The 25,182-nt window shown below is 35.4% G+C and overlaps 6 protein-coding genes across 10 annotated transcripts; 3 read left to right on the forward strand and 3 right to left on the reverse strand.

Annotated features, from left to right (window-relative positions):
• Nucleotides 1-903: 903 nt before the first annotated feature.
• On the forward strand, nucleotides 904-5,836 carry LOC108476122 (uncharacterized). Of its 4 annotated transcripts, XM_053029707.1 has the most exons (8): nucleotides 1,304-1,347; nucleotides 2,408-2,483; nucleotides 2,666-2,885; nucleotides 2,962-3,945; nucleotides 4,724-4,897; nucleotides 5,039-5,172; nucleotides 5,284-5,394; nucleotides 5,496-5,836. In XM_053029707.1, the coding sequence occupies exons 4-8, from the start codon at nucleotides 3,067-3,069 to the stop codon at nucleotides 5,575-5,577; spliced, it is 1,380 nt and encodes a 459-aa protein (XP_052885667.1). In that variant the 5' UTR covers nucleotides 1,304-1,347; nucleotides 2,408-2,483; nucleotides 2,666-2,885; nucleotides 2,962-3,066; the 3' UTR covers nucleotides 5,578-5,836. The 4 variants fall into 4 exon arrangements, with proteins under 4 accessions (XP_017633710.1, XP_017633711.1, XP_017633712.1 ...); XM_017778222.2 differs by lacking the exon at nucleotides 2,666-2,885 and having other exon boundaries at nucleotides 1,209-1,347; XM_017778223.2 differs by lacking the exon at nucleotides 2,408-2,483 and having other exon boundaries at nucleotides 1,216-1,347.
• LOC108476124 (uncharacterized) lies at nucleotides 5,826-8,091 on the reverse strand. The gene is made up of 5 exons (XM_017778226.2): nucleotides 7,531-8,091; nucleotides 6,697-7,440; nucleotides 6,529-6,608; nucleotides 6,369-6,440; nucleotides 5,826-6,275 (listed from the first exon to the last, which is right to left on the reverse strand). The coding sequence occupies exons 1-5, from the start codon at nucleotides 7,852-7,854 to the stop codon at nucleotides 6,008-6,010; spliced, it is 1,488 nt and encodes a 495-aa protein (XP_017633715.1). The 5' UTR covers nucleotides 7,855-8,091; the 3' UTR covers nucleotides 5,826-6,007.
• Nucleotides 8,092-9,597: 1,506 nt separating this feature from the next.
• On the reverse strand, nucleotides 9,598-11,027 carry LOC108475501 (uncharacterized). Of its 2 annotated transcripts, XM_053029500.1 has the most exons (5): nucleotides 10,820-11,027; nucleotides 10,672-10,745; nucleotides 10,346-10,523; nucleotides 10,045-10,148; nucleotides 9,598-9,952 (listed from the first exon to the last, which is right to left on the reverse strand). In XM_053029500.1, exons 3-5 carry the CDS (start codon nucleotides 10,502-10,504, stop codon nucleotides 9,862-9,864), a joined length of 354 nt encoding a protein of 117 aa, XP_052885460.1. In that variant the 5' UTR covers nucleotides 10,505-10,523; nucleotides 10,672-10,745; nucleotides 10,820-11,027; the 3' UTR covers nucleotides 9,598-9,861. The 2 variants fall into 2 exon arrangements, with proteins under 2 accessions (XP_052885460.1, XP_052885459.1); XM_053029499.1 differs by having other exon boundaries at nucleotides 10,346-10,745; nucleotides 10,820-11,025.
• Nucleotides 11,028-15,756: 4,729 nt separating this feature from the next.
• LOC108475943 (uncharacterized) lies at nucleotides 15,757-21,298 on the forward strand. The gene is given in 11 exon segments (XM_017777947.2): nucleotides 15,757-16,816; nucleotides 16,819-16,863; nucleotides 16,866-19,100; nucleotides 19,195-19,385; nucleotides 19,526-19,597; nucleotides 19,689-19,841; nucleotides 19,950-20,113; nucleotides 20,208-20,355; nucleotides 20,486-20,608; nucleotides 20,711-20,798; nucleotides 20,890-21,298. Coding segments are annotated over 11 exon segments (4,077 nt in total). The 5' UTR covers nucleotides 15,757-16,140; the 3' UTR covers nucleotides 21,072-21,298.
• Nucleotides 21,299-21,931: 633 nt separating this feature from the next.
• On the forward strand, nucleotides 21,932-22,868 carry LOC108474607 (uncharacterized). Its single transcript, XM_017776585.2, has one exon. It carries the CDS (start codon nucleotides 22,251-22,253, stop codon nucleotides 22,689-22,691), a length of 441 nt encoding a protein of 146 aa, XP_017632074.1. The 5' UTR covers nucleotides 21,932-22,250; the 3' UTR covers nucleotides 22,692-22,868.
• A 4-nt stretch (nucleotides 22,869-22,872) lies between these two features.
• Nucleotides 22,873-24,970, reverse strand: LOC108474606 (homeobox protein knotted-1-like 3). Its single transcript, XM_017776584.2, has 5 exons — nucleotides 24,477-24,970; nucleotides 24,007-24,127; nucleotides 23,563-23,756; nucleotides 23,356-23,487; nucleotides 22,873-23,273 (listed from the first exon to the last, which is right to left on the reverse strand). Exons 1-5 carry the CDS (start codon nucleotides 24,765-24,767, stop codon nucleotides 23,139-23,141), a joined length of 873 nt encoding a protein of 290 aa, XP_017632073.1. The 5' UTR covers nucleotides 24,768-24,970; the 3' UTR covers nucleotides 22,873-23,138.
• Between the last annotated feature and the right edge of the window lie 212 nt (nucleotides 24,971-25,182).

The raw sequence follows: 25,182 nt of genomic DNA on the forward strand, positions 1-25,182 counted from the left end.
TTTGAAATAGGAAAATTTTCTTTTAAAATCTAGAAAGATAGACATGAAAATTTTATATGTTTATGATAAAAGATGCATTTAAGATTAAATTGATAGAATTTATAAAATGAAGAATTAAATTTATTAAATTATTTAAGATTAAAATCAAATGGATAGAATATGTAAATACTAAAGACTAAATGTGCTATTATAACAATTAAAAAGATCACGTCATTATTTCTATTAGTGATTTAATTGAGAGTAACCAAAACAAAATCAATAAAAAACGTTGGTGATAAAATTAAAGGCTTTTTTTTTAATTTTATAATTTAGTGATCAAAACAAAAAATACATAACAATTGAATGACTAATGATGTAATTTCCCCTATTAACTGTAGACGGTCGGAATAAATCAAACAAATTCCTGTAATTATAGAAATTGGTTATTTTGGCTATAAAAGTGAAAGTTATTATTCTAATCATCCAGCCATCCTCTTACAATGCTTAACTATTTTTGAATTAACCACTCAATTTCCTAGTAGTTTTTGTTTGTGAAAAGAATAACATAATTTTTTTTTGTTAAGCATATATATATTATATAAAAATAAAACAATTATTAAGCATACTGTCAATCTAAAATAAAAATTCTAGAAAATTCTAGAAATAGAGTTTTTTGGGATAAAATAAATTTTTAACAATTCAGTTATTCAATTTATTTATAGGAGATATTGTACTTTAATGCACTCGAACACCGAGTTTTCTTGTATTAGTAATAATATTTATGCCAATTAAACTAAAACTCGACTAGCATAAAAAAAATAAATTTAAAAATTTAAAAGTAATTAAAAGTTTTAAAAATAGATCCAATTCATGTGAGATAATGAATTAAGATGACAGGTGATGGCTAATTGTGAGGATTGTAAATCCAAAGGGGTATGATAAAACAAAACCCAAAGCTTATGAACCATGAAAAAATCCGAAGCACAAACGCTCCTCTGCACCCCCTTTTCTTCTTTCCCCATTCACACGTAAGCCCATAGAAATAATTCATCTCTCTCTCTCTCTCTCTCTCTCCGTCATTTTTCAAACATTGAATTGGGTCTTCTCCTTCTATCTTCATTTATTGACTTTCACTTTCAAAAAGAAGAAAATAAAGCTATCAGTCATAGAAAAGATTTTATTTTTCTTGAAAGCCTTTGAAGGAGGAGGAGGAGGAGGTTTAGAAAGAAGGGGGCTGGGATGGGGTCGTGTAGCAGCCGACTAGGCTCGAACCCATCATGGGGGAGACTCAACCGCCGCCCCAAACGGCGTTCCAGACTCTCTTCTTTTTTCATCTGCGGTGCCTCTTCATCTCATGCTCCTCTTGAGGTAATTATCTATCACAAGTTTGATTTTTTTTAATGGCTTATTTGAGATTGGTTATTTGGCTGCTGAATTATATTGGAATTTTATTAATTTTGGAGTTATTAATCATAAAGTAAATGGTCCTGTTCTTTTTATTTTTATATTCTTTTTAGTGTCCAATAAAAATTTTTGTGATCTGGGTTTGGCTCAATTCATGAAATATCACTTCTTTCTAGTAATTCATATAGAAACCTATCCTTTTTTGTTGGCTTTAATTCAGGCTTGAAGTTGCATGGTAATTGATTTATTTTTTCCTAAGTCCTCTGGTCCGAAAAGGGATAGATAAGAGCTATTAAGGTTTCTGCTTAGATATATACAATTTGTAAATTGTTGAATTTTTATGTTGCTCAATTAACTATGTCAAGGGTTCCTCCATTGATTTTTTTTTTCCTTTGATCATTTTTATTGTTTTATTGTCTGAAATTGCTCGCCTTCTCTTTAAAAATTCCAAAATTAATGGTTGCTCATTTTAATTAGTGCTTTACTTGATGTTTTATTGTTCTGGGAGAAGGTTTTATACATGGACGTTTGAATGATGCAAATGCTGAGTGCCAGCCTTTCTTATATGATATTTTGGACCTGCTCTTCCCCCAGTAGTAGGTTCAATTATGTATTCACCAATAGCTTCATAATGGAAAATGCTCTTAAGGGAACATGAGGAATCTGGTTCCTTGCAGGATTTGGTTCTTGTGCTGTGTCGGCCTTTAGTGTTGATTGGAGAATATTGACTGGTTCTTGCAACCCCCTTGCCACAAAGAATAAACTTGTCTGGTTGTTGGCTTGGTGTTGCATTAAATATGCACATTCAACTATCCCCTTAACCTTTTGACCCAAAGAAAAAAAAAATTGCCCGCTGCGCTTGCATGAATAAGCTATCAGTGCATTGCTTAAATTTCTGAAGTGTCTTTTTCTCTGAATTTCACTCTTTTAAAAGCAAATTTTCATTTTATTTTAGGGTTAGTTGTCAGTGTGTCATTTATTTGGAGGGAAGAACTGAAATAGAACTGCAATGTTCTTTTTGCAGTGTGATATGTCGAATAGTTTGTCTGTGGATTAAGACCACTCTAGCTTAAATGTGCTACACAAACTCTTGGAGGCTGGTATTAATTTAGCAAGTTTACTTGGTTAGATTGTTTTTAGTTGGTGTTTTTACCTTTCTTTCTTTTTTTTTTTTCCTTTATTTATTTAAAATGAATAATTCGACTTTGCACTTGAATAAGTTCATTTTTAGTTAAAATTCCATGAAGAAGCTTAACTTTTTAGCTTTCCTCTCGGTTCCAAGATGTAGACAGGAGGCGGAAAGAGAAGCTTTTTTGTGGCAGTGGTTGAGCATTTCATAATTGTTGCTCCAAACCTGGGTCACCAAGAGAGCTCCATGAAGTCATTGAGGATACAAGAGTCGAGTGAATTATAATTGTGTTAGCACCAGCAAATGTCTTGTGCATTGCATGTTCCTTAACAAGTTTATGCGTTGGAAGTTATCTTTTCTTCTTTGTATTTAGGTTGTAATCTAATCATTTCACATGGAAGCTCTAGAATATGCTGCAGGGAATGATACAATACATTCTTTTGTTGTAGATTGAAGATTATCCAGCTGAAATTCTGGTGAAGTCGGCAGATCACTCTGACCCAGTTAGCAACATTGTCCAAAGTCCCTTGGAGGAATCTGCTTTGATATGCAGTATGGGAACAAGATTTAGCAGCATAGATAGTGAAACTGGAATTCCAGCTGAAAGCAGTTCTGCAGCCAGTCAGAATTCCTCTGTTGCAGGTGGTTCTAGAGATGTAGAAACTAGTCATTGTAGGAAATGCTTGACTGAAAATACAGAGTTAGTTGCTTCTCAGGTAGATGCTGGTTATGATCACGGTGAATCTCATAAGGATAGTAGTACTTCAGCTAGCACTCCCTTTATAGAACAACAGTCTTCAGATCCTGTCTCAGAAAATCTATCGACTAATGAGTGTGCAGTCAGATTTGAAAATGCAAACAAGGGTGTGTCTGAGGTCTGTCCTGAGCCAAGTATTTTGTCTCCTCGAGGGCTTGAAGATTCAAATTCACACAGAATACCTGTTGAGAATGAGTCGGGTGAAGTAACAACAGTACGTAACTCTGGTTTTGCTTCTGCTCCTCATGCCTCAGAACCAGAGACTTCTCACTCCATCGGAGGTGAATCCATTATAGAAGTGATGCCTTCAGGTTTAGGATTTCTCCTATCTAATAGGGAGAGGAGCCAGGGAGATGGAAGTGTTCTTCATGTTGATCTCGTGAGTCTCTCTTCCAATATTTTATCAGGTGGCACTGCTGATACAAGTAATCGTGAATCCAGGAGGAATAGCAGAAGAATGTTTTCGGATGCTTTTTCGAGACGCAGTTCCAGAAGAGTTAATAATTCCCAGTCCATTTTTCTTTCAACAGATGATAATAATGATCCAGGATTTGATAACAGATGGCTCCTTGATTTCGATCGTGATTTCTTTTATGATGGGGCTGCAGGTGATTCTGGTTACCTCAGCAGTAGAATTCATAGATTAAATGAACGAAGACGACACTCAAGACTAGAGGTATTTAATTGCAAAGCACTTTGATTTATATGTTATCCAACTTACTTTTAGTAGATCTTGCTTTAACTAACTAGTTTTCTTTTGAAAATTATCTTGGCTCTAGTATTCCTGGATGGTGGTGCTTATGGTCCTTTGTTCTTTGAGCCTCGTTCAATTTTTTGGTTAGAAATTAGGACATCTTTTGTATCCAGTTATGCATCCTTGAAGGCTTTAATTCTAATCTTAATTGTAATCATGTCAGAATATTTTGTCAGTCTGATCCCTTTTGGATGGCAAAATTATCGGTTCTGCACTGGTCTGCCCTTAATGGATGAATTTTTATTTGAAAGTGCACCCAGGGGGAGGGGGGGGTGGGTGGGTGGGTTATAGTTTGTTTGAAAGCGGGCCAGTTTGTTCCATGCTGCCCTGCATATAGAATTACTGTTTTATCCTTTTATATATTTTACACTTTCTCATATACATCCTTAAATGTTCATATACATATTTTATGTAAAAGTGGAAACTTGTAGTAATCGGTCTTGCTTAAAGTGAGTAATATTAATAGTTTAATTTAAGATATGGTATTCATAATTAAATTATATTTTAAAGAATTGAGGTAAGCGTGGAGCAGAGTGGGTATGGATGTAACCAACTTCCATGGAGGCAGGGATGGTATCATGTGACAGGGTACTCTAAAGGTGGGGTGGGAGAGATAAAGCAATATCTGTCCCTCCACCTCATTGCCCTGCCTAGTTCCCTTAGGTAACCTTTATTAATTATCTCATTTGGTTCTTTTCAGAATTGGTTAAGGCTGCATGGTGGACATGATGAAAATCATCGGCGAACTACATTTTGTCCATCTGGAATCCACCCTGATGGCACTTGCTCATGTGATTCTTCCCTGATAACTGATGAGCCTGGTGCTCGTGTAAGCATATCTCGAATAGTTATGCTTGCTGAGGCTCTATTTGAGGTAGTTTTTCTTTAGCAACTGGCATGTTCTTTCTACTTGTCTAATGTCAAATCATCTTGTTTCTATAATTTTGTCTACTGTCCCTGTAGTCCGTGAAAAGTTGATCTATTATTTCATAACTTACCATATAATAATTTGTAGGTTTTACATCGTCAACCAGTATCACTTTCTCTATCCATGGTATCACCGCCGGCTCCCGAATCTGTAGTTGATTCTTTCCCCCTCAGAAGTCACAAAAAAGCAAATGTAGCTGAGGACGGGGATGCTGTTGAACAGTAAGTTCTTTCTTTCTTACTACTTGTAGATTGAAGGTGCATGATACTCAGTTTAGCCTTTCTTTTTAATAATTATGTTCACATTGCATCTATTGACCCTGTTATATATAGGTGTCATATATGTTTGGGTGAATATGAGGAAGGGGACCAAATAAGAATTCTGCCTTGCCAGCATGAGTTTCACATGTCTTGTGTGGATAAATGGCTCAAAGAGATACACGGGTATTGCTACACTTCCCCTGCACCATGCGTTGTTTTTCTTTTTCCCTCTCTTTCGGTAACTTCTTTTTTTTTTTTCCCTCTTTTTTACCCTTGGTTTGCAGAGTGTGCCCACTTTGCAGAGGCGATGTTCGTCATGGTGGTGGGGAGTCTTCTGTCTCAAACTCTGAGATTCCATCTCTTTGATGTAACTGTACATATGCATGTAAATACAGTAATGGATTCTTGTATAAATGTTATATCTATATTTATTTCCTGTTTACCATGTTGTAGCATCTTTTTTTCCTCGTAGATGTGGCCTATGTGGAATTATTAAGTTTAGCAAATTGAGGAAATAGGATCTTTTTGGCCTTGCATTTTACTCATTGATGGCTACATCTTTAATGTAATCAATCAAAAACCATTGCTGGGTTATTATCAAGCAGGAATAAAAATGAGTTTGAAAGGATGGCATCAACCTTGGCATTAAAATGAAGATGAAACGGCAGTATGATTACTTAGAAGAACAGAGTTCTTCTTTAACAGTTCATGCACTGGTTCAATCTTAAATACATAATATATAACTTGAGAAATTAACAACACAAATAATAGCAGTTGCATTGTTGGTTTTTCACATTTAACCCAGGAAAGAAGAAGAGCCACGCCTTTGGTTCCAAAAGGGGTTATGATCTTGGAAGACAGCTGATTCAGGATTTGGGTTTTTATGATCAAAGAGATTTGGGTGACAATTCTCATTATCATCATCAAAAGTAGTCCATCGCCTTGAGTTGTTTTTAAGCTTCTGTCTGGTAACATTTCTTATGTTTTCCATCTCTCCTACATGCTCCCTGAATTCTTTCTTCACCACATCTAGAACTACCTCTCCATATCTATCACACCACGACCTTCAACATTGCAAAAAAAATACAGACAATAAGAAACAGAAATGTTCATCATTTGGCCGTGTAAGAAAATCATGATTTTTTTAGCATCCTTACTTGGGAAAGAATTTTTTGAGGTCAGCCTTGTCCACAGGAAGGGTTGTGGAAATTGCTTCAATTTGATCATCCCTAGTGGAATTACAAGAAGCACAACAAAACTTAGGCAAATATGCAAAGCAACATAGGATTTAAGGATTAACGGAAAGAATTTGCTTACGAAAATTTAAGATTGGGGTTTGTGGTGGAGAGCTCTGATTGAATTCGTGATAGCTCCTTCTTTATTTTGTCACCTACTACCTGCAAGTGGATATTTGATATAAGCTAACACTAGTATACAACAAGTAGAACAACATTTTTTTTTTCTTTTCTTCAACATTAGATGGACCTTATCGATGAAGAAATCCGATGGAGCTCCATTTGCAAGCAGCTTCCTCTTAATCTGTTTCGTGTCTGGTCCCTCTCCGATGGGAGTTGCAACAAGTTGGCATGACCCCATGAATGCTTCACTATCTGATCTTTCGTTGAGAGGCAAAGGAGCTGTCTCATCCTCTGAATCATTTCTCCTCCATTTCTTGAAACCATCAAAGCCCCATTGTTTCTTTGCTGATTTTGATGCTTTCTCCTCTGAACCAGGGCCATTATTATGCCCCTCTCTTTGCTCTCTATGAAACAGGGTTTTAAATGGTTTTCTCTTTGCGCCACCATTCTCCTTCACAGACTCGGTTGGGAATGCTTCTTCTTGCATTAGAATTGATTTTGTTTCACTTTCCTTACCCCCCATAAAGGCTGATGATGATGGTTTTGAATCCACATCGAAAATGCTCTTTTCTGATCTGTTTTTACTTGGCTTCTGGGATGATCCGAACCCGAAAACCGAGGCTGCTCCTTTGATCTGATTCATGGCAGAGTTGTTCTTCGATTTATTATTGGAATGCAACACATTGTCTCTATCATCCTTCAAGTCAATCACAGACCATTCTTCTTCTTGATTCTCTTTCGAATCTTTCGGATTCGCAGCGACTAAATCTCTGGTCTCGATTTCAGCTCCTTGTACTGCTAACCGCTGCAACAAAGGCCTTTTTGAAGAATGGTACTCCTCCTCAGATATACATTTTGCATAAAGCAGTTCCTACAACAAAAGGAAATCAAATTTGAAGAATAATTTCACTCACTCAACTAACACACACGCACAAAAAAAGGAGAGAGAGATTATAGTTACCTGCAAGAAGAGCAGTTTATCTCTCAAGATAACAGGCTGTTCAAGTTCAGGTGGAGAAGCAATGAGGGTGTCAAGCAAATGAGTCCTAAAAGCAGTAACCTCAGCTTCACCCAAAATCCCTTCTTTATGCAGACCCATGAGATTGAGTATCTGGTGAAAGGAATCCTGCTGCCATTTCAGATTATCAGATTGAAGCTTGGAAAGCCTGAGTTCAGCAGCAGGCAATCTCTTTTTTTTGAAGGAGAAAGGGAGAATTGTCTTGCAAAGTGAAGTGATGGAATCATGGATGGTGGAGTAGTATGTTGGGGTATAACTGTACACCATTTTTGACCTTTTGATTTGTTGATGAGAGCCTGAAAATGGGTTGAATCTGGATTTTAGATTGATGATTTTAGTTGCCAGTGCTTTGATTTTTGAAAGAAACAATTTCTTTTTGAGGAACGTTGTAGAAATCTGAAGAAGGTGGGGTTGTTAATTGGATTTTTGAATCTTGGGGGAGAACTTAAAACGGTAACTTGAAACTAGCCGTTGAGAGATGAAAGAGAGAAGCAAGAAACGCAATGCCCAATTATTTGTCATTCAACGCTGTCGTTTTCTCTTCTTTTCATCTTTTTCTAATTTATAATGGTAAACATACCTCTGAAGTCCCGTATTCTAGGGACTGAATCAAATTAGTCCCTCTATTTTTAAATACTTTTAAAAAGAATCAAATAAAGCCAAACTGGGACAGCGTTAATATTTATTGATTAAAAAATGACACGAAAATTAGTTTTTTATTTATTTATAGTTCAACTCTAAACAAAATATTTTATCTACAAAATCATAAAAAGCTTTCAAAATATAACCTCGTTAAATATTAAATGTTAACTCCATTGAAATTTGACCTTACTTGATATTTTTAAAATATAAAACTAAATTGATCCATTTCAATCTGATCCAATCCCTATGATAAAACGAGGTTTCAAATATATTGAAATCAATTTATAACGAGCTTGAGGATTCAACAAGCACCAATTAAACATTAATAGTTACCAGTTTAAAAAGTTTTAATTTTTTAAATTCCATTTGCATTTAATATATTATTTTAATGAATTTAGAAAATTATGCGTTGATTATACTTTTATATAAGATATAATGATTTATTTAACCCTTCGATTTTATAAAAAATGTTTTAGCCATTCATTTAATTTATTTTGTCTCTTTTTAACTCTTAAATTTGTATAGTTTAACAAACCATTCTAAATAAATGAAAAATTTAATGTTTTTAACGTTACTAACATGACATTCACATTACATTCATGGAGATTATCATATACATATTTTTATATAATACTAATATTAAAACCTCCCACTATAATGAGGCTTGAAATTTTCTGCATGATTTCTTTTATTTATTTAATAGTTAATAAATTAAAATTTATTAAATAGTATTTACTTTTAATTTTTAATTAATGAAAGTTACATGTATACTATTTTTAAGGTTAATTATCACCCTTAAAAAGTTAGTTATGAAGATCTTCTTTAATGATCTATAAAAAAATTAGTTACGAAGAATAAATTGATTTAAAAATATACATAATCATTTTATGATCCAAAATTACGAGACATTTTAATTTTAAAATATTTTTTATGTTTGTTTTATGATTTATAAAAATTATTTTTTTAAAATTTACGGTTTCTCATTTCAACAATGCCATAACTTGAATTTCTTCTTAGAAGTATAATGCACCTTATAATTGCACTCAACTCTTATTAGTAAATTTAATTTAATCCTATTTTTAATCCTTATTTGTGACACATATGTCCTGTTTCTAGATTTGAATATTTTACAAGTTGAGACATAACTGTAAATTTCATTATTTAAATTTTATTTTATTTTTATTAAAAATATTTTTATTTTAAACAATATTATTTTTATAATATCTATAATTGATTAGCATATTTCTTAAATAATAGATACTCACATATCTTTCATGATTTTCTATTTTGGATATACATATATCACATCAATTAGATAACGATGAATAACATAAAATAATATAAAATCATACCATGATGAACATAAAATTTAAGGATAATTTACACATATCATACTAATATTTAAATATTAATATATTTGATAATTTCATATCATATTTACACAATTTAGCCAAAAAAGAAATACAACATCCATTCATGGATTTCCAAACTCTATAATAGAATCTATCTCCAAAAACAATCAAAATGAGAGACTGTAACTGGTGTAGAAGCAGTAGAGTAATCTTGGGTACACTAAAGAAAAGTTGTACAACCTGTTGGAATACCTTTGGAATTTGATTCAACAAGTCAAGTTTAACACTTCTTCCAACTCAGTTTGGGCCAACTCACACTCTTCCTCTTTGACTGCAACTCCCCTTTCATCCCACTTTCATTGCTATTTTGCCTGATGGATTGATTTTCAATGCCCAAAGTAAGGGGAAATGAGACTTGAAATAATAAATAAATAAATAAATAAATAATTTGCCATTCTAGTACCTCTTAGGTTGTGATCTCAACCTCTCATCTAATCTTTTCTTAGCTTCTCTTGCTATCCCTCCCAGCTCCTCATCTTCACAGGCCTCATCTAATATGCTCCTTTGCTTCAATATATTCACATCCCAAATTAAAACTCAAGTCAATATCAGTTATAATCTCCTCTTATATTGCTGCCATGATGAAAATATGATTACAGACCAATTGCTGTTAATAAATTTTCACAATTACAGTAACTGCAATCTATAACAAGACAATATAAACGCTGTAAAGAGATGGAACTATATAGGAAAAGAGGAAGTACCTGTAAACAAGAATGAGTATCCTGGTTGGTGGTATACAAACAAAAAGAGGATTTCCTTGTGAAGCGATAAGGAGGAGGGCTTGGTGAATCAGATAAGGCTCCCGTGGGGTGGATCCGTCTTCTTCTAGCACATTCAACACCAGGAAGCATACCAGCCATTGTTTGATCGAATGCCTACCTGTTTGAACATAGCTAGGAGGTGATGAAAGAGAAAATGATCTTAAAAGAAAAAGAAAGGGAGTTGGATTGAATCTGTAAAAAAGAAGGAAAACGCTAATAAAGGTTGTGGATAGGGGGAGACAAAACCGGATTCATGCCATTCTTACCTGTTTGAACCTAGCTAGGAGGTGATGAAAGAGAAGATGATCTTAAAAGAAAAAGAAAGGGAGTTGGATTGAATCTGTAAAAAAGAAGGAAAACGCTAATAAAGGTTGTGGATAGGGGGAGACAAAATCGGATTCATGCCATTCTTACTGAAGAAACGTAGAGGAAATATTTGCTGAAATTATTAATTGGAAATTGAGAAGGGACGAGGAAAGAGGGGAGGAAGTTTCATGGTAACTTCCACCAGCCGCTCATCGGAAGCTCCGCCAATTGCGTACAAGGATCTCCCACCTCACTCACCACATATTATTTAAGTGTCTGAAAATATTTTCTACACTGATAATAAAATTTTTAAACCCAGGTTGATAAACTTTCTATAAGATTATAGTAAAATATTAAAAAGAAAAAGACATATCAATTTCTCAGCACTGCTTATGAAAAAAAAAAAAAAGTAATATTTTCATAATATGTAGATTTATTACATCTATTGAGCACTCGTTACGTGATTGCTAAGCAATTTCCATGCTTTAGGTATATGATTCTCAAAGCACTGCCTAGTAAGTTTTATTCTTGTAGGGAACTTGGCAGCATAATCAACCACTTAATTAGCTTTTTATGGGGTACGCGATACGATGATCTACTGTTGTCTTCGACACAACTCCTTGATGTTTTGAACTAAAGAGCGCAAGTATGAGTCAACCATATCCTCATTTCGCAATTGTACAACCATATCATTATCACTTTCCACCATGACTTTCATAAAACCCCACTGCTATACCACATTTAAACCATCTAGAGCTGCCCATAATTCAACCTTAAATATTGATTCTAAGCAAATACTTCTATTGTACCCAACTAGTCAATTCCAATACATGTCTATGACTCCACCTGTAGATGCCCCTGCAAAATTCGATTCTACTGCCCCATCAACATTTAATTTAACACACCCAGCATGAGGGAGACTGCAATTGCTACGGCTTGTATTATCTATGTGATGTCCCTTGGCCAAACGAGCGACATACTCTACATTCATCGCCCAAAACCGCCACCTTGTTAGCACTACAACTTTCTCCCTTAAAAATATCCGCACTACATTGCTTCCAAATCCACCATGATGTAATTCCGAACATCTTTTCCCATTCAACACCATCAAACTGTAAAGCAAGATTATTATCAAAGTTATCAAGTAGCCAGCTGTTTAAATTAGAGGTGAAGAAGCTTTGTTGAATAGCATTGGGAATTATCCTCACCTAAACTGCCCACAAAGCGTGTTGTCCCTAGCACATGCGCTACAAGTCTTTCAAGAGGCATCATCTGTTAACTTGCCCGGACATCTCTCATTGTTTGAGCATATAGGAACTGTCTCTCATTGATGAGCCTTAAGCTTTCAAGCATTAAGACAAAAGGAGTCTTTTGGTGCCAACATATCTGTAGTCATCCGTTTATATGCATAAAAAAAACTATAAATTTACTCGAGTTTGAACGATTCTATATGCACATATCAAGTCCTAAATGTTCTCTCGGGGAAGGCATTATTGCAATGTGCATCACTATTGAATGGTCCAACCAATGTGTAAATGAGTCCCACCTACAATCTCCATATCCATCAACCATATCAGTAACTTCAATCCTTTAGCCAATCAATTGGCTGAAGAAGCCAATCTTTCAATGACCCAACCTTAGGTACTCACGCATCATTTTACATATGTGCACTTCTACCATTTCTTAAAAAGCGCACACACTAGTATACGTATTGTGAGTTTTACTCTATACTCTATCCAAATAAATCGATAATACAGATTTTTAATTTAAATCAAACAAATAAAAATGAGCAAGATAAATTAAAACGAAACAATCAATCAATAATAAGAGCCTAGAATTATAATTTGATCAATGCATTAGCTAATTTTTCAATATCCACCCAATTTATCACAATAAAGTTGATTACTGACCTAAAGTACTAAAATTCTCTTAATTCTCTTCCAAGCAATTAAAGAACTAATTAAATCTAATTATCGAGATATATTCATATGCCAATAATTTAGACTAAATTGATTAAGAACAAATCTCAGTTATGGCTATTAGGAATAAAAAATTGACCATCTAATATAGAAAAGAGTTATTTATTCTAGACCTAAAATGAAAAGTCCTTTTCCAATTTCTTTAAGTTTTATCAAATTAATAACTGATCAAACTATTATCAATGAAGAACAAAAATGAGTAAATAATCAATTCTCTATTTAAAAAAGGATAGAAATAGAAAAAAAATTCAATTAACTAAACATTGAATCCATTGCAATTCTAGAAATGAAAACTTAGTTCATCAAAAAATTGAAAAACAATCTTAAAATAAAAACAATAAACTAATCATAGAAAAAGAAACAAGAAAAAAAAAATAGATGGAGAAATTAAGTCTTCCCAATGATTTCCATCAATCCTCGATGCTTGAAGACTTTGGCGATTTCTTCTCTTTTTATCCACACTCCCCTTGAGTTTAGGTATTTCTCCCCCTTTTTATATCCCATAAATATCGCAGCCCTTTTATTTTGCAGTATGTAACAATCTGCCTTGACGTGATTTAACTTTTTACAAAATCGAGGTTTGGCTATCTGACTTGCTATCCGAACAAAACTTATTGTTGAGTTTGTTTTTACTCAATAGATGACCCTTCAAATCCTCGAATGATAGATTATTTTGCCATAAATCAGGGTTTCCTTGAAAGACTTGTATGAAGAGGGTAAGAGCATAATAATAGCATAGCCCGATCTTCATCGTCAATCTGAACCTCAACATTTTTTCAAATCATTCAAAAGAGTAATAAATTGACTGATGTGACCTTTAAGGTGCTCACTTTCGTCCATACAAAACGTGTATAAACGTTGTTTCAACACCAATTGGTTAGCCAAACACTTTGTCACGTAGAGAGTTTCTAACATTTTCCATAAGTAGAATGCCGTTTTGTCTATTAAAACCTCTTGCAATACATTTATTTGTTAGACATGATTTATTCATGTTTGTAGGTTTCTTCTCTGTAAGGACCTTCTCAAGATCTCTCTGAACCAAATTTTTGTCATTCGAACTTGTCACATATTAAAATTTGTGATACCATCGAACTTATCAATATCAAACCTTGTTGTTGCCATCTCTGAACAGGTTGATTGTGAAAATTGAACTAGCTCTGGTACTACTTTGTTGGATAAACTCGATTAAGCAACAAATAAGTAAAATAACAAAGAAATTGAAAATATCGAATACAAATATTTTACATGAAAAAACCCCTCCGAAAACGATAAAAAACCACAGGCAAAAATAATTTTATTAAAACAACAAAAACGAAGAGTATAAAGATGGAGATAAAACTAAACCCCAAATTCGAAATAACAACCCTTTAAACATAAACATAACAAGTTAATACCTAAATGTGTAAGGTGGAAAAAATACCTCTAATCAGAGTTTAAGTGAGAAACTAATATTAAAATAACCTACACTAATTAGAGTTTAAGTGGGAAACTAAAAACAGATTTAACTAGGAGAAGAAAAGCTGAAAAAATGCGAGATATAACTCCACAAGTTATCTCACTTAATTTTCAAACAAATTAGCTGTCTAGACTCTTTTCTCACTAAATCAATAAAAGCTTAACTTTTCAAAGAATACAAGCAACTAGGGAATTTAAACCTTTTCAAGGGACACCAACAATATGACACTATTGAAAGGAGTCTTCTATCCACTTATAGCAAATCCTCACCAAGTCACTTTATAACTTGGTTGACGTATAGTGCGACTTGTCAAATAGATTGAGTCATACCATCCCAAGGAAATAAGATTTGTACCCAAGAGAATATGTTCCAAACTCAACGAAATTAGTAAGCCCCAAAAGACCAAACCTTAGTAAAACAACCAACTAATGCATAACATGCATGCATCAAAGTAAATATCAACCTAATAGTAGTATCTGTCATAGGTTAAAGGGCAAGATCAATAAAGGGCTTAGAGATACAACCTTGCTAGATCAAGGACACTAACCCTAGCTAATTACAAGCACAAAACGATTTACCCTTCACGCGCTCTCATATTCCCATCAACCTTAGGTCACCAAGGGATCTCGCTATAAATACTCATATATATTAATCTCCAGAGGTGTGATTACTACTATTACTACATTACTTTACTCTTGGATCACCTTCTATTTATTGACTTTAAGTATTAAAAAATATCCTAAAGCAAAAGTGTTACATCCTATAATCTTAGTATTTCTTTTATCTTATAGGTGTAAAGTAGACATTAACCCATCTTCCTTCCAAGTAGACATTAACAAGTATTAAAAAAAAAAAAAACCTTCTAAGAGATGACAAGAGCAATATTTCTCCAGTGCTATCGGTACATACGAAGATCACTAAATTTACTTCCAAGATAAAGAGGATTGGATTAGATTTTTTATTTTACCAAAAAAGTCAAGCAAGCTTATCCTATTGGGAGTGCAAGTTGCATGCAGATTGTCATCATTGTATTTATTTATGACTTAGCCTTTGTTGTTATTGTTTGAGAAGATACAACAAACGGGATTTCACCACGGAAAACGAGGTTTGGAGGATTGAAAATTTCCCTTGCAACTTTTGGGTGCAAATTCCGAGATTGTTCTCTTCTTACTTTAATGGTTTTACTTTGCTGTGTCAATTGTTGAGAAAGTTCAGTAGATAACAAATCTTTCAAATAATACCTAACTTCATAAAATAATAATGCCTAAAAGATGTTCCACTAACAACCCTCCACATATATATAACTGCCCATACCATAATTAACGGTTGAAAATTCTGCTGACTGCAGTTTATTAATTAATTTTTATATATTTATTATTTTATCTCAAGTTGAAGTTGGACATATTTTTCAATTTTAGAATATAAATAACGTTTTTTATATTTTATAATGCTGAACACAATATTAATATTAGTTCCTTATAAATCGAAAAGAAAAAAACAACATACTCATTAGATTTTGACTGAAACTTTGCATGAAACCATCCACGTGCCGCCACCCTTCATCTTTTCTCATTTACTTGTCCCCCATTAATTCCTTGCAACTTAAGAAAAGAAAATTACATATGGAAGTCACTGTCATTTTCTATCCACTCAACAAAATTATCACCCACCACCCATAAATGGAAAAAAGAAAACCAAAAGAGCAAAGTTCCGGAGATAGGGGGATAGAAATAACAGGGAGACAAACTGACAAAAAGTGTGTTTGAAAGACGAGATTCATCGAATCTCAAAAGAAAGCCATGGATCAAAGGTGGCCCAGCTCCACCACCGACTCACTGTTTCTCCCTCTCTGCTCACATCTCTTCTTATTAAATTTTCTTGGTTTTAGGAATCGTTTTTAGCTCTGTTTCTTGCCTTTGGAAAATACCCCCCCCTTTTTTTTTTCTCTAAACTTGATTTAGACTATATTTCAGCTGAACCCTATATTATAGATTATGGCATTTGATCAAAATTCAATACAAGAAGATCTTAGACCATTGAATGTAGCTAGAATTGTAACTGAAGAGCCCCAAATTGCGGATGCGGTGGCTGCCACTAATAATACCCGCGGTGCAAGCATTGACGGGTTTCTTCCCAACTCGCCTCGGGAGCTTGAGACTTATGGTGGTGCCATGCGTGTTCTTTATCCAGCAACGGTGACTGATGCCGGTTTTGCAAGTTTAGGATATGGGAATGTAGTGCCCTTGACACCGGGTGTCCCTGCATGGAGACCTCACATGCCTATGCCTGTGCCGGTTGGGAATTCAAGTATGAACCTGGTTGGCGGGTTCGGTTATAGTCCGAATTTGGGCAATATGGTGGCTGCTAATGCCGTGTATCAGGTTAGTAATGATGTGGTAGCTGGGCATGGTTATAGTCCTAGTCTGGGCAATAGTAGTGGGAATAGGAGTGATCAATTGAGTCACGATAGGGTGACTGTAGGCTTAGCTCATAGTTGTAATATGGGAAACAGGGTTAGTGGTAATGGGAATGAATTAATAGGTGGGGTTGGTTATAAATCAAATTCAGGAGTTGGAAGTAATGGCAATGGTGCTGATCAGGTTAATGATGAGGGTGGGGATGATTCTGTGTCTGGGAAAAAGGTTAAGTTTTTGTATAGTTTTGGGGGAAGATATTGCCTAGACCAAGTGATGGGGTGTTGAGATATGTTGGGGGCAGACAAGGATTATTAGTGTTAGAAGAGATGTGAGCTTTACTGAGTTTGTGCAAAAAATGATGGATACTTATGGGCAACCTGTGGTTATCAAGTACCAGCTTCCTGATGAGGACCTTGATGCATTAGTTTCCGTTTCATGCTCCGATGATCTTGTTAATATGATGGATGAGTATGAGAAAGTGATTGAAAGGTCTTCAGATGGATCTGCTAAACTAAGGGTATTTTTGTTTTCGGCTTCGGAACTTGATCCTTCTGGTACGGTTGAATTTGGGGATTTGCATGACAATGGGCAGAAATATGTTGAGGCAGTAAATGGAATTGTGAATGGAGCTGCTGGTGGCATCGCACGTAAGGAGAGCATAGCAAGTGCGACTTCAACACCAAACTCTGATATTAGTGGGAGTGAAGCTGTTGATAGCTCAGGTGCTGTTCAAGGGGATGTTGGTGGACCTCCATCAACAAACTTGTTGTCACCTAGAGGGAATTCACCTATTTCCGGTGTTCATTTAGGAAGCCCGGTAGTTAATATCAGTCCTCAAACACTTTCGTCTCAACTTGAGTTTGAGGCTGGGAGGACGGTGCGGCTTGCTTCAACACAGCAGCAATTGGGATATGATCTGCAGCAACACTATGCATCTACACATGTTGATCCTCGCCATGAAGTTACAAGCCATACCGAATATATGCAGTTTGCACCTCAAATGGAGTTCTCAAATCCTAAGTTCGTGGCAAATACTGGTTCTGTGTTCAATCAACAGCAGCCTCAAGAAAATGCCCCTCATCAGTACATTCCTGCTTTTAACATGACTATGACTCCCTCCATCTCTCATGTTGTTGTTAGACCAGCACCGTTTCAGCCGCTGTTGCAACACCAACAAACTCCATTGGAGCATTATCCTGATCAAAATGCATTAGGAACAAGGATAATTCAGCATCCTGTTTATCAGAGCCACAATATTTATCAGGCCGAGATTCCATCAGCAATGGTTGCAGGAGGTTATACTTTCCATCATACTCCACAAACTGAGCATGTCGTCTTCTCAGATGGATCATTGCAGCAGATCAAAGTAACTACTCCAGCGAAGATCCCCAGTATCGAGGACTGCTTTATGTGTCAAAAGGCATTGCCTCATGTGCATTCTGATCCTTTGGTGCAGGACCAAAGAGATGGTGGCGCAACACCTATGGTGAATGCAGATTCTAGTTATCATGGTCTGCATCAAGAAGACTCAATGAGAATTTCATCAGTGAATAAAGTTGTGGTGACCGCACCGATAGGGGATGGCATTGCTCACCAGCAAGCTGGGGTGCGACAACTTGGCCATGTTGATCATCAAGTTGGTGGATTGAAGTCAGAGGCAGTTGGATCCTCTCAAAATCCTGATGCACCATATGGACATGAAGGGAATATTTCCCCAATAACAGATAATTCTGATCACCCTAGGATTCCAGCAAGCCTAAGTTTGATGGGTTTGGCAAGTGAGTTTCAATCAACATATGTTTTGCCAACTCAATACCAGTTCCAAAAGGAGGTTCCACATGTTGAGGCAATTGGCATTCATGCTTTAGAACAGCCAGTGCACGAAACGTCAAGGGTTCCTGCTTTACCTAAAAAAGATAGCGTAGACCCTAACCATCTGATCCAAATTGATAGGATGATGGAGCCTCTTCAAATGAGCAATGAGCAGAGTAGTTTACCTATTGATAAAACTAGAAAAGAAGATATCTTGGATGAAAAATCTCCACATATAGCTGGGGAAGAGTTGCTATTGGATAATCTAGTAACACGTGGACGTCCAAAAGTTGGTGTTGAAGTTCAATATGGGAACCCTCCATTTTCTGGTGTTGAGTCAGCACATACATTGGGATTCGATGAAGTTTCTTTGATGCAGCAGAAGATTGTACAATGCAACACTGAAGCTGTTCCTTCTAATGCTAACAGCCAAGCTTACTTTTCACCATCCAATAGAGGTGGAGATGTTTTGGATTCCTCCAACTCACTTTTTAGCAATCAAGATCCTTGGAATCTACAACAACATGCTTACTTTCCTCCTCCTAAACCTAACAAAATTCAAACAAAGAAAGAATTATTGGCTCTGCGAGAGGACCGAGACCCTTTTGAAGAGAACCAGGCAGTAATTGGTGGGGAATCTAGTATCGAATTGGAAGATGAAGTTTACCAGCCATTAAGCCATTTAAATGAGAATTTGAGTTCAGACCACACACAATCTATGAAAGGTGAAATATTTGATTTTTTAGTTTGTATATAATTTGGCATTTATCACTTCATGTTTGGAGTAAATGTTCATTGTTGTTTCCTTCATTGCCAAAGGCTCAGGTGAGGAACTCATCAAGGAAGAACTACAAGCTGTTGCTGAAGAAGTAGCTGCTTCTGTTTTCCGGTCCTCTACTCATTCAAATCCTGACGTTCCAGCAGAGACCAATGCATCTGGTAATGAAGGCTATCAAGACACAGATGTTTTACCTAGTGACATTAAACTGCAACACAAAGCTAAATTTGAGGTGCGGAATATAAGATCCTTTCGATTTCCATTTGTATGCTCATTTCCTCACCCCACCTCCCCCTTGCCTTCTTTTATATGTGACTGTCTTCTCCAGATCCATTTATTGAGCTGTCCTTCATACTATTTTTCTTAACTTAGGAATTAAAGACTAAACAGCCAGATAGAACAAATTTTGGTCTTCGAGTTTCGGATGGCATTGGTGGCTTGCAGGTTGAACTTTAAGTACTGCCTTTATGTGATGTTTGTGCTTCTACTGTTAACTTCTATTGCCCATTAAATTAGCTATGTATTTATTTGGCAGGTTATAAAAGACAGTGACCTTGAAGAGCTGTGGGAGCTTGGTTCTGGCACATTTGGTACCGTTTATCATGGGAAGTGGCGGGGTACTGATGTTGCAATTAAACGAATAAATGATAGATGTTTTGCCGGAAAACCCTCTGAACAAGAACGCATGGTTTGGTTCTATCCTTTTCTCTTTGCAAGCTCCTAATTTTTCAAATTAGTTCCATCTTTGTAATTTCACAGGCTAACAACTTGTACCGTGGTTAACGCGTATGATTAGATTGATGATTTCTGGAATGAGGCAATTAAGCTTGCTGACTTGCATCATCCCAATGTTGTGGCTTTCTATGGTGTTGTACTTGATGGTCCTGGTGGTTCTGTAGCAACAGTGACGGAATATATGGTTAGTGGTTCTTTAAGAGATGCTTTACAGAAGAGCGAGAGGTACTAAAAGTTTTATTTGCTATGCTAGACAATTGTGATTCAGTTGTACATTTATTTGGCTATAAATAATAATTGGATGACTTGCTGTTGCCAGGAACCTTGACAAGTGCAAGCGGCTTTTGATTGCCATGGATGTGGCCTTTGGAATGGAGTATTTGCATGGAAAGAATATAGTGCACTTTGATTTGAAGAGTGATAATTTACTTGTCAATCTTCGAGATCCTCACCGCCCAATATGCAAGGTTCGTACTTAGGCCCGAGTTTCATTTGCAATTCCATATCTTTAGTCCTACATTAGTTTTAATGTTTTCTAAATTTCATTCTGAACTCATTCAATTGTTCGGTTCTCATATGCCTAGTTTCCGTTACCAGGTTGGGGATTTGGGGCTATCAAAGGTGAAATGTCAAACTCTAATATCAGGTGGTGTGCGCGGAACACTTCCATGGATGGCGCCAGAACTTCTGAATGGCAGCAACAGTCTCGTGTCGGAAAAGGTTTGTGATTACCACATAGTCTAGTACCCTCCTCTATCATGTAAATGCTCTTTTCCCCCTACATATAGTTAGTTAATAGAGTTGATATTTCCTCGAATTTAGGTTGATGTGTTCTCGTTCGGTATTGTGATGTGGGAGCTTCTCACTAGAGAAGAACCATATGCAGACTTGCACTATGGGGCTATCATTGGTAAATTGCCTTTATTTATAGATGTAAATCATGAGTTCCTTTCTTTGTGCTATGGCGGATCACAGTTTATATCCAACCATCATTGTTTCAGGTGGTATTGTGAGTAATACACTGCGGCCGGCGGTTCCAGAATCATGTGATCCCGACTGGAGATCATTGATGGAGAGATGCTGGTCATCAGAGCCATCAGAGAGACCAAATTTCACCGAGATCGTGAACGAGTTACGGTCAATGGCTGCTAAAATTCCACCACCTAAAGGACAAAGCCCATAATCCTCAGTCTGAAAATGAAATTGAACAATCTGCTCATAGGTCATATATGTGTTTGCGAGGGAACTGACTTTATCCCCACTGGTTTCTTATATAGATGGTTTCATACAAAGCTTGATTGCGCTGTGAATACAGTTCCATATAAGTGGAGATTGTTTTCCTTTTTTTTTTTTATTTGTAAAATCTTACATCATTCTTCAATCAAACAATGCTGAATTTACTTGCTTGTATTTTCGGTTTTCGGTTTTATATATTATTTTATTTATAAAATTATAATATATTAAGATAATTATATAAAAATTTAAATAATATAAAAAATTTAAAAATAACATGAATGGTTTAAAATGAGGTTTGGATTTGTTTTTTTTATAAATATGAGTCTTGAACAAAATTTTTAAAGTTTAAATAAGTATAAAATGTATTAATATTATACTTAAGTTTAACTCAAACTCGACTCGACTCAACGCATGAAGATTTTTAATATATTGTATACTAATTTAAACTTAAATGAGTTTATCATCACCAATTTCTTTAATAAAACTAAAATAAATCAAATTTTAAAATAAAATTATACAATTATAAAGATATTCAAAATTTTCTTTTGCGACTTTAAAATAATAAAATAACCTTATCAATGCAAATAACTTTTCTAGGTTTTCAATATTCTTTAGATTTTAAAAATCAGATCTAATTATTATTAAAATTTTTAATTAAATTTGATTAATTACATAGTTATTTTATTAATTACATAATTATCCGGTAAGAATTTTTATTTTAAAAATTATCAATAAATTAAACTTGAATTTGAAAATTTGAAAAATAAATAAAATAAATTCTAAATTTTGTTCCTCTATACTCACGCGATTTTTGACTCCGCCATTTTCTTCCTCCATACTTTTTCATTTAGGCGATTTTTCCACTTTCCGATGACATTAAGAAAAAAGATACCGCGTAGCACTGGGCCGCCATCCATACTCAAGGCTTGCCTTACCTACTATTTAATATTTGTTTATTTATTTTATTTAATTTCCACCATTTCCTTCCCACTTCTCTTTTCCTTCTCTTCATCTTCCAGAAATTCTCCATATAAGAAAAAGCATCATCCTTTTTTTATCCCTATCCCAATCCAAATTCCAAAATCCAAAATCCTTTCTTTTCTTTCCTGTTTTGGTTTCCTTTCCCATGAAAAATTCTCAAGAGAATCCAATCTTCATGCAAGCAGAAGTTGAAGATGAAGGAGTTTGGGGTAAAGGGTGTGGTTGTTTTAATCTCTTCTGCCTCAAACGGCGCCGATCATACAACCACATCAATGAATCCAACACCTTACTGCACCAGAGAGGTGAACAACACACGGAGGAATGGTGGAAATGCAAACTGAATAAACTGAAACAATTCTCGGAGAAAGTAGCAGGGCCAAAGTGGAAGAACTTTATAAGAAAGATGGGTGGATATTGCGATAAGCGGAAAGATCAAAAGAACAGGTTTCAATATGATCCTTGTAGCTATGCTCTCAACTTCGATGAAGGCGATGATAAAGAAGCAGATGATTTGCTTCGTGGTTTCTCGTCCAGGTTTACTGCTCCATTTGAACATGATAGGCAACGAGTCCCCTCAGGATTGTAAAATAATTATACGGATTCAACATGTCTGCACATTGTTTTACGTTTATTCTATGTTCTTGTAGAATCCATGTTTAAGTACAGTAATATTCTTTTGTTTCTTGCAATCCTAGGAACCTGTTTGATGCATATTTGATTTCAAGGAAATGGGTATATAATAATGTCAATTAATTGGTAAAAACATGTTATATATGACCAAGTAGATAATTACATTATAAACCCACGACTTACTGAAGTCATTCTTGTACATACATAGGAAAGCATGAGCCAAAGGATTACAGAACCATCTAGCAAAGCTATATTAATGCTATGCAGAGGGCTTTTCTTTTGCTTACATTAAGGCTTCATCACTGGTTTAACCTGCATACTTCTTTTCCAAATTAAAATCGACAAATGTTCTAGTGAAAAGCTCATTTTCATCAAGACACATATACATACATCCATTAGCAGCCTACTTCTCACGTTTGCTCTTCAGAGAAGTGGAGGGGGTATTATGCCAATTCCTTTTTCTTTGGTTTATAAACCAATTATTAATCTGCTTCAACTGTAATCCTGTTTCCTGTGCTAATCTTGCTTTGTCTTCTTCCTGAAGCAACACTTGATCAGAAAACTGTTGAAAAGAAAACATTTTGAGGATCAGAACTACCTGAGAAATACATCACACTCACTGTTGGGTAAGGCCATTTGGAATGTGACTGCCACCATGCTTTTAAAATCGAGGTGGTGTCACCAGGTAGCTTTCCAGCTCTTCTCTTGCGCAGAATTTCCTCTCTAACGTCCACAATTTTCTCTTTGTAACCCTTAAAAGACACGAATTTTTAGTTGCAGAATACAGATCAAGCCAGTTTACTATTTAACTTCTTAAGAAATCCTACCTGTTTCAATTCGTGCTTAAGTTCTTGCCTAACATGTTCCATTAAGGATCTCTCAGTTTCTGATGGGACAAGAGGGCCAAATCCCATGCTGTCGATCCCATCGAAGCTTCCATCAAACAAACCGTGATCATTATCTACAACTTCATCTTCATCATCAGACATTGTTGCACCTGTGCCTTCACCTGGAGATACACCTGTTCATGCTTCATAGTTTAGCTCTAAGTTTTTTCACTTCAATCTACAGTTAATGCAGTAATACCAAACAGGACAAATTCATTATTATGAATGAGAGTAACAAGGAAAGCTATCTGTAGAATTCAAAGACTTAAGTCCAACTCCTATGGATGACATAGCTACATCACAATATAAAGATGCATTGACATGTTACTTTTACTTTTTTCTATCAACTCCAAAACAGTATTTACAGTGCAGAGAATCATTTACCAGTTAAACTTTGAAGTGATTGCTCAAGATCCCAACAAGACATAACCGCTTCCATTGCATGAACACGAACATGTTGTTGCAATTGGTCTTTAAAGAAACCAAGCAATAGCACATAATTTGCCTACATTAAAGGGAAAAAGAAAGAGAGAATACTCAAATGAAAAAGATGACATTAGTGATCAAATACACATGTTTTATAAGAAAATTACCCTCAGTTGAGTTCCATAATTTTCTTGAACAGGGTTAAATTAAAATTTTACCTTTAAACAGTCGCCTACTGCTGTAAAATAAAATCTACTTAAATGCAAATAATTAGCCATCAAAACTTGAATACAACAAAAAGAAAATCAAAACAGAACAAGTCGGTAGATCATAAACAAAGGAACAAAGAATAAGGGGAAAAAAACTACGAATCCAAGGGTCAAGAGTGAGTACCCAAATCTGGAAAGAAGAAGAGAAAAAGGGGTTACCATGAAGTGATCGAGTTCATGGTGAGCAGCCCCAGCAGTAGGTGATGATGAGTACTTAGCCGAGACATATTGGGACCTAGCCAACTGAGCATCGATCTTAGGGAGCTGGTCAACAGGCGTGGCAACACGTAGACAAGCCACGTGGCCTTCCAATAACTGGGGGTACATGGGATGCCCTATTATCTCGGCCTTGCATTTAGCTGGGTCGAAGTTGGGAGGTGAAGAGGGTTGGTTAAAAGCAAGGGTTTGCATGTGTTCACTATGGTGGGAGACAAAACCATCAAAAGCCATGTTTGAAGAGGTTTAAGTTTTGGTAAAGAAGAAGATCAAAGGAGAGAGAGATGTAGCTATGAAGAGAGAAAAAACACCAAAGCAGGGTTGTTGGAGAATTGTGAAATAAAAGAGACAGGGAGACCTACTATGACGCAGGAGGAACAGCCAATGATGTTTGAGTTAAAATTTCTTGGTCTACTGGTTGTTAATTTGGTTGGCGTTTTCATTATTATAATTTCATTTGGGCTTTGGCACTTAGGCCTACAGGAAAGGGGGAACATACAAAGGTTTAGAGATATCAAGCTTTAAATATTATATATATTGGGTTTATATATATTATATATTGAGTTTGTGCTTATAGATATAGTATATAAAATATTATTAATTTTGGTTATCAATTAATCTATAATAATTCAATTAACTGCCTGATTTC

This window comes from Gossypium arboreum, chromosome 6, assembly GCF_025698485.1.
Source record: "Gossypium arboreum isolate Shixiya-1 chromosome 6, ASM2569848v2, whole genome shotgun sequence".
NCBI classification, from domain to species: Eukaryota; Viridiplantae; Streptophyta; class Magnoliopsida; order Malvales; family Malvaceae; genus Gossypium; species Gossypium arboreum.

Excerpts from the sequence above, each read along its gene's own strand:
- LOC108476122 (XM_017778221.2), top strand. The coding sequence starts at position 1,219 with ATGGGGTCGTGTAGCAGCCGACTAGGCTCGAACCCATCATGGGGGAGA. Across the intron at positions 1,348-2,961 it reads CATCTCATGCTCCTCTTGAG|ATTGAAGATTATCCAGCTGA; the intron begins GTAATTATCTAT and ends CTTTTGTTGTAG. Across the intron at positions 3,946-4,723 it reads GACGACACTCAAGACTAGAG|AATTGGTTAAGGCTGCATGG; the intron begins GTATTTAATTGC and ends GGTTCTTTTCAG.
- LOC108475501 (XM_053029500.1), bottom strand. The coding sequence starts at position 10,504 with ATGGCTGGTATGCTTCCTGGTGTTGAATGTGCTAGAAGAAGACGGATC. Across the intron at positions 10,149-10,345 it reads ATACTCATTCTTGTTTACAG|CAAAGGAGCATATTAGATGA; the intron begins GTACTTCCTCTT and ends AATATATTGAAG. Across the intron at positions 9,953-10,044 it reads TTGAGATCACAACCTAAGAG|GCAAAATAGCAATGAAAGTG; the intron begins GTACTAGAATGG and ends TCAATCCATCAG.
- LOC108474606 (XM_017776584.2), bottom strand. The coding sequence starts at position 24,767 with ATGGCTTTTGATGGTTTTGTCTCCCACCATAGTGAACACATGCAAACC. Across the intron at positions 23,488-23,562 it reads TTAAGCACGAATTGAAACAG|GGTTACAAAGAGAAAATTGT; the intron begins GTAGGATTTCTT and ends GTGTCTTTTAAG. Across the intron at positions 23,274-23,355 it reads CCAAATGGCCTTACCCAACA|GAAGAAGACAAAGCAAGATT; the intron begins GTGAGTGTGATG and ends GTGTTGCTTCAG.
- LOC108474607 (XM_017776585.2), top strand. The coding sequence starts at position 22,251 with ATGAAAAATTCTCAAGAGAATCCAATCTTCATGCAAGCAGAAGTTGAA.
- LOC108476124 (XM_017778226.2), bottom strand. The coding sequence starts at position 7,854 with ATGGTGTACAGTTATACCCCAACATACTACTCCACCATCCATGATTCC. Across the intron at positions 7,441-7,530 it reads ATAAACTGCTCTTCTTGCAG|GAACTGCTTTATGCAAAATG; the intron begins GTAACTATAATC and ends CTTTTGTTGTAG. Across the intron at positions 6,609-6,696 it reads CGGATTTCTTCATCGATAAG|GTAGTAGGTGACAAAATAAA; the intron begins GTCCATCTAATG and ends ATCCACTTGCAG.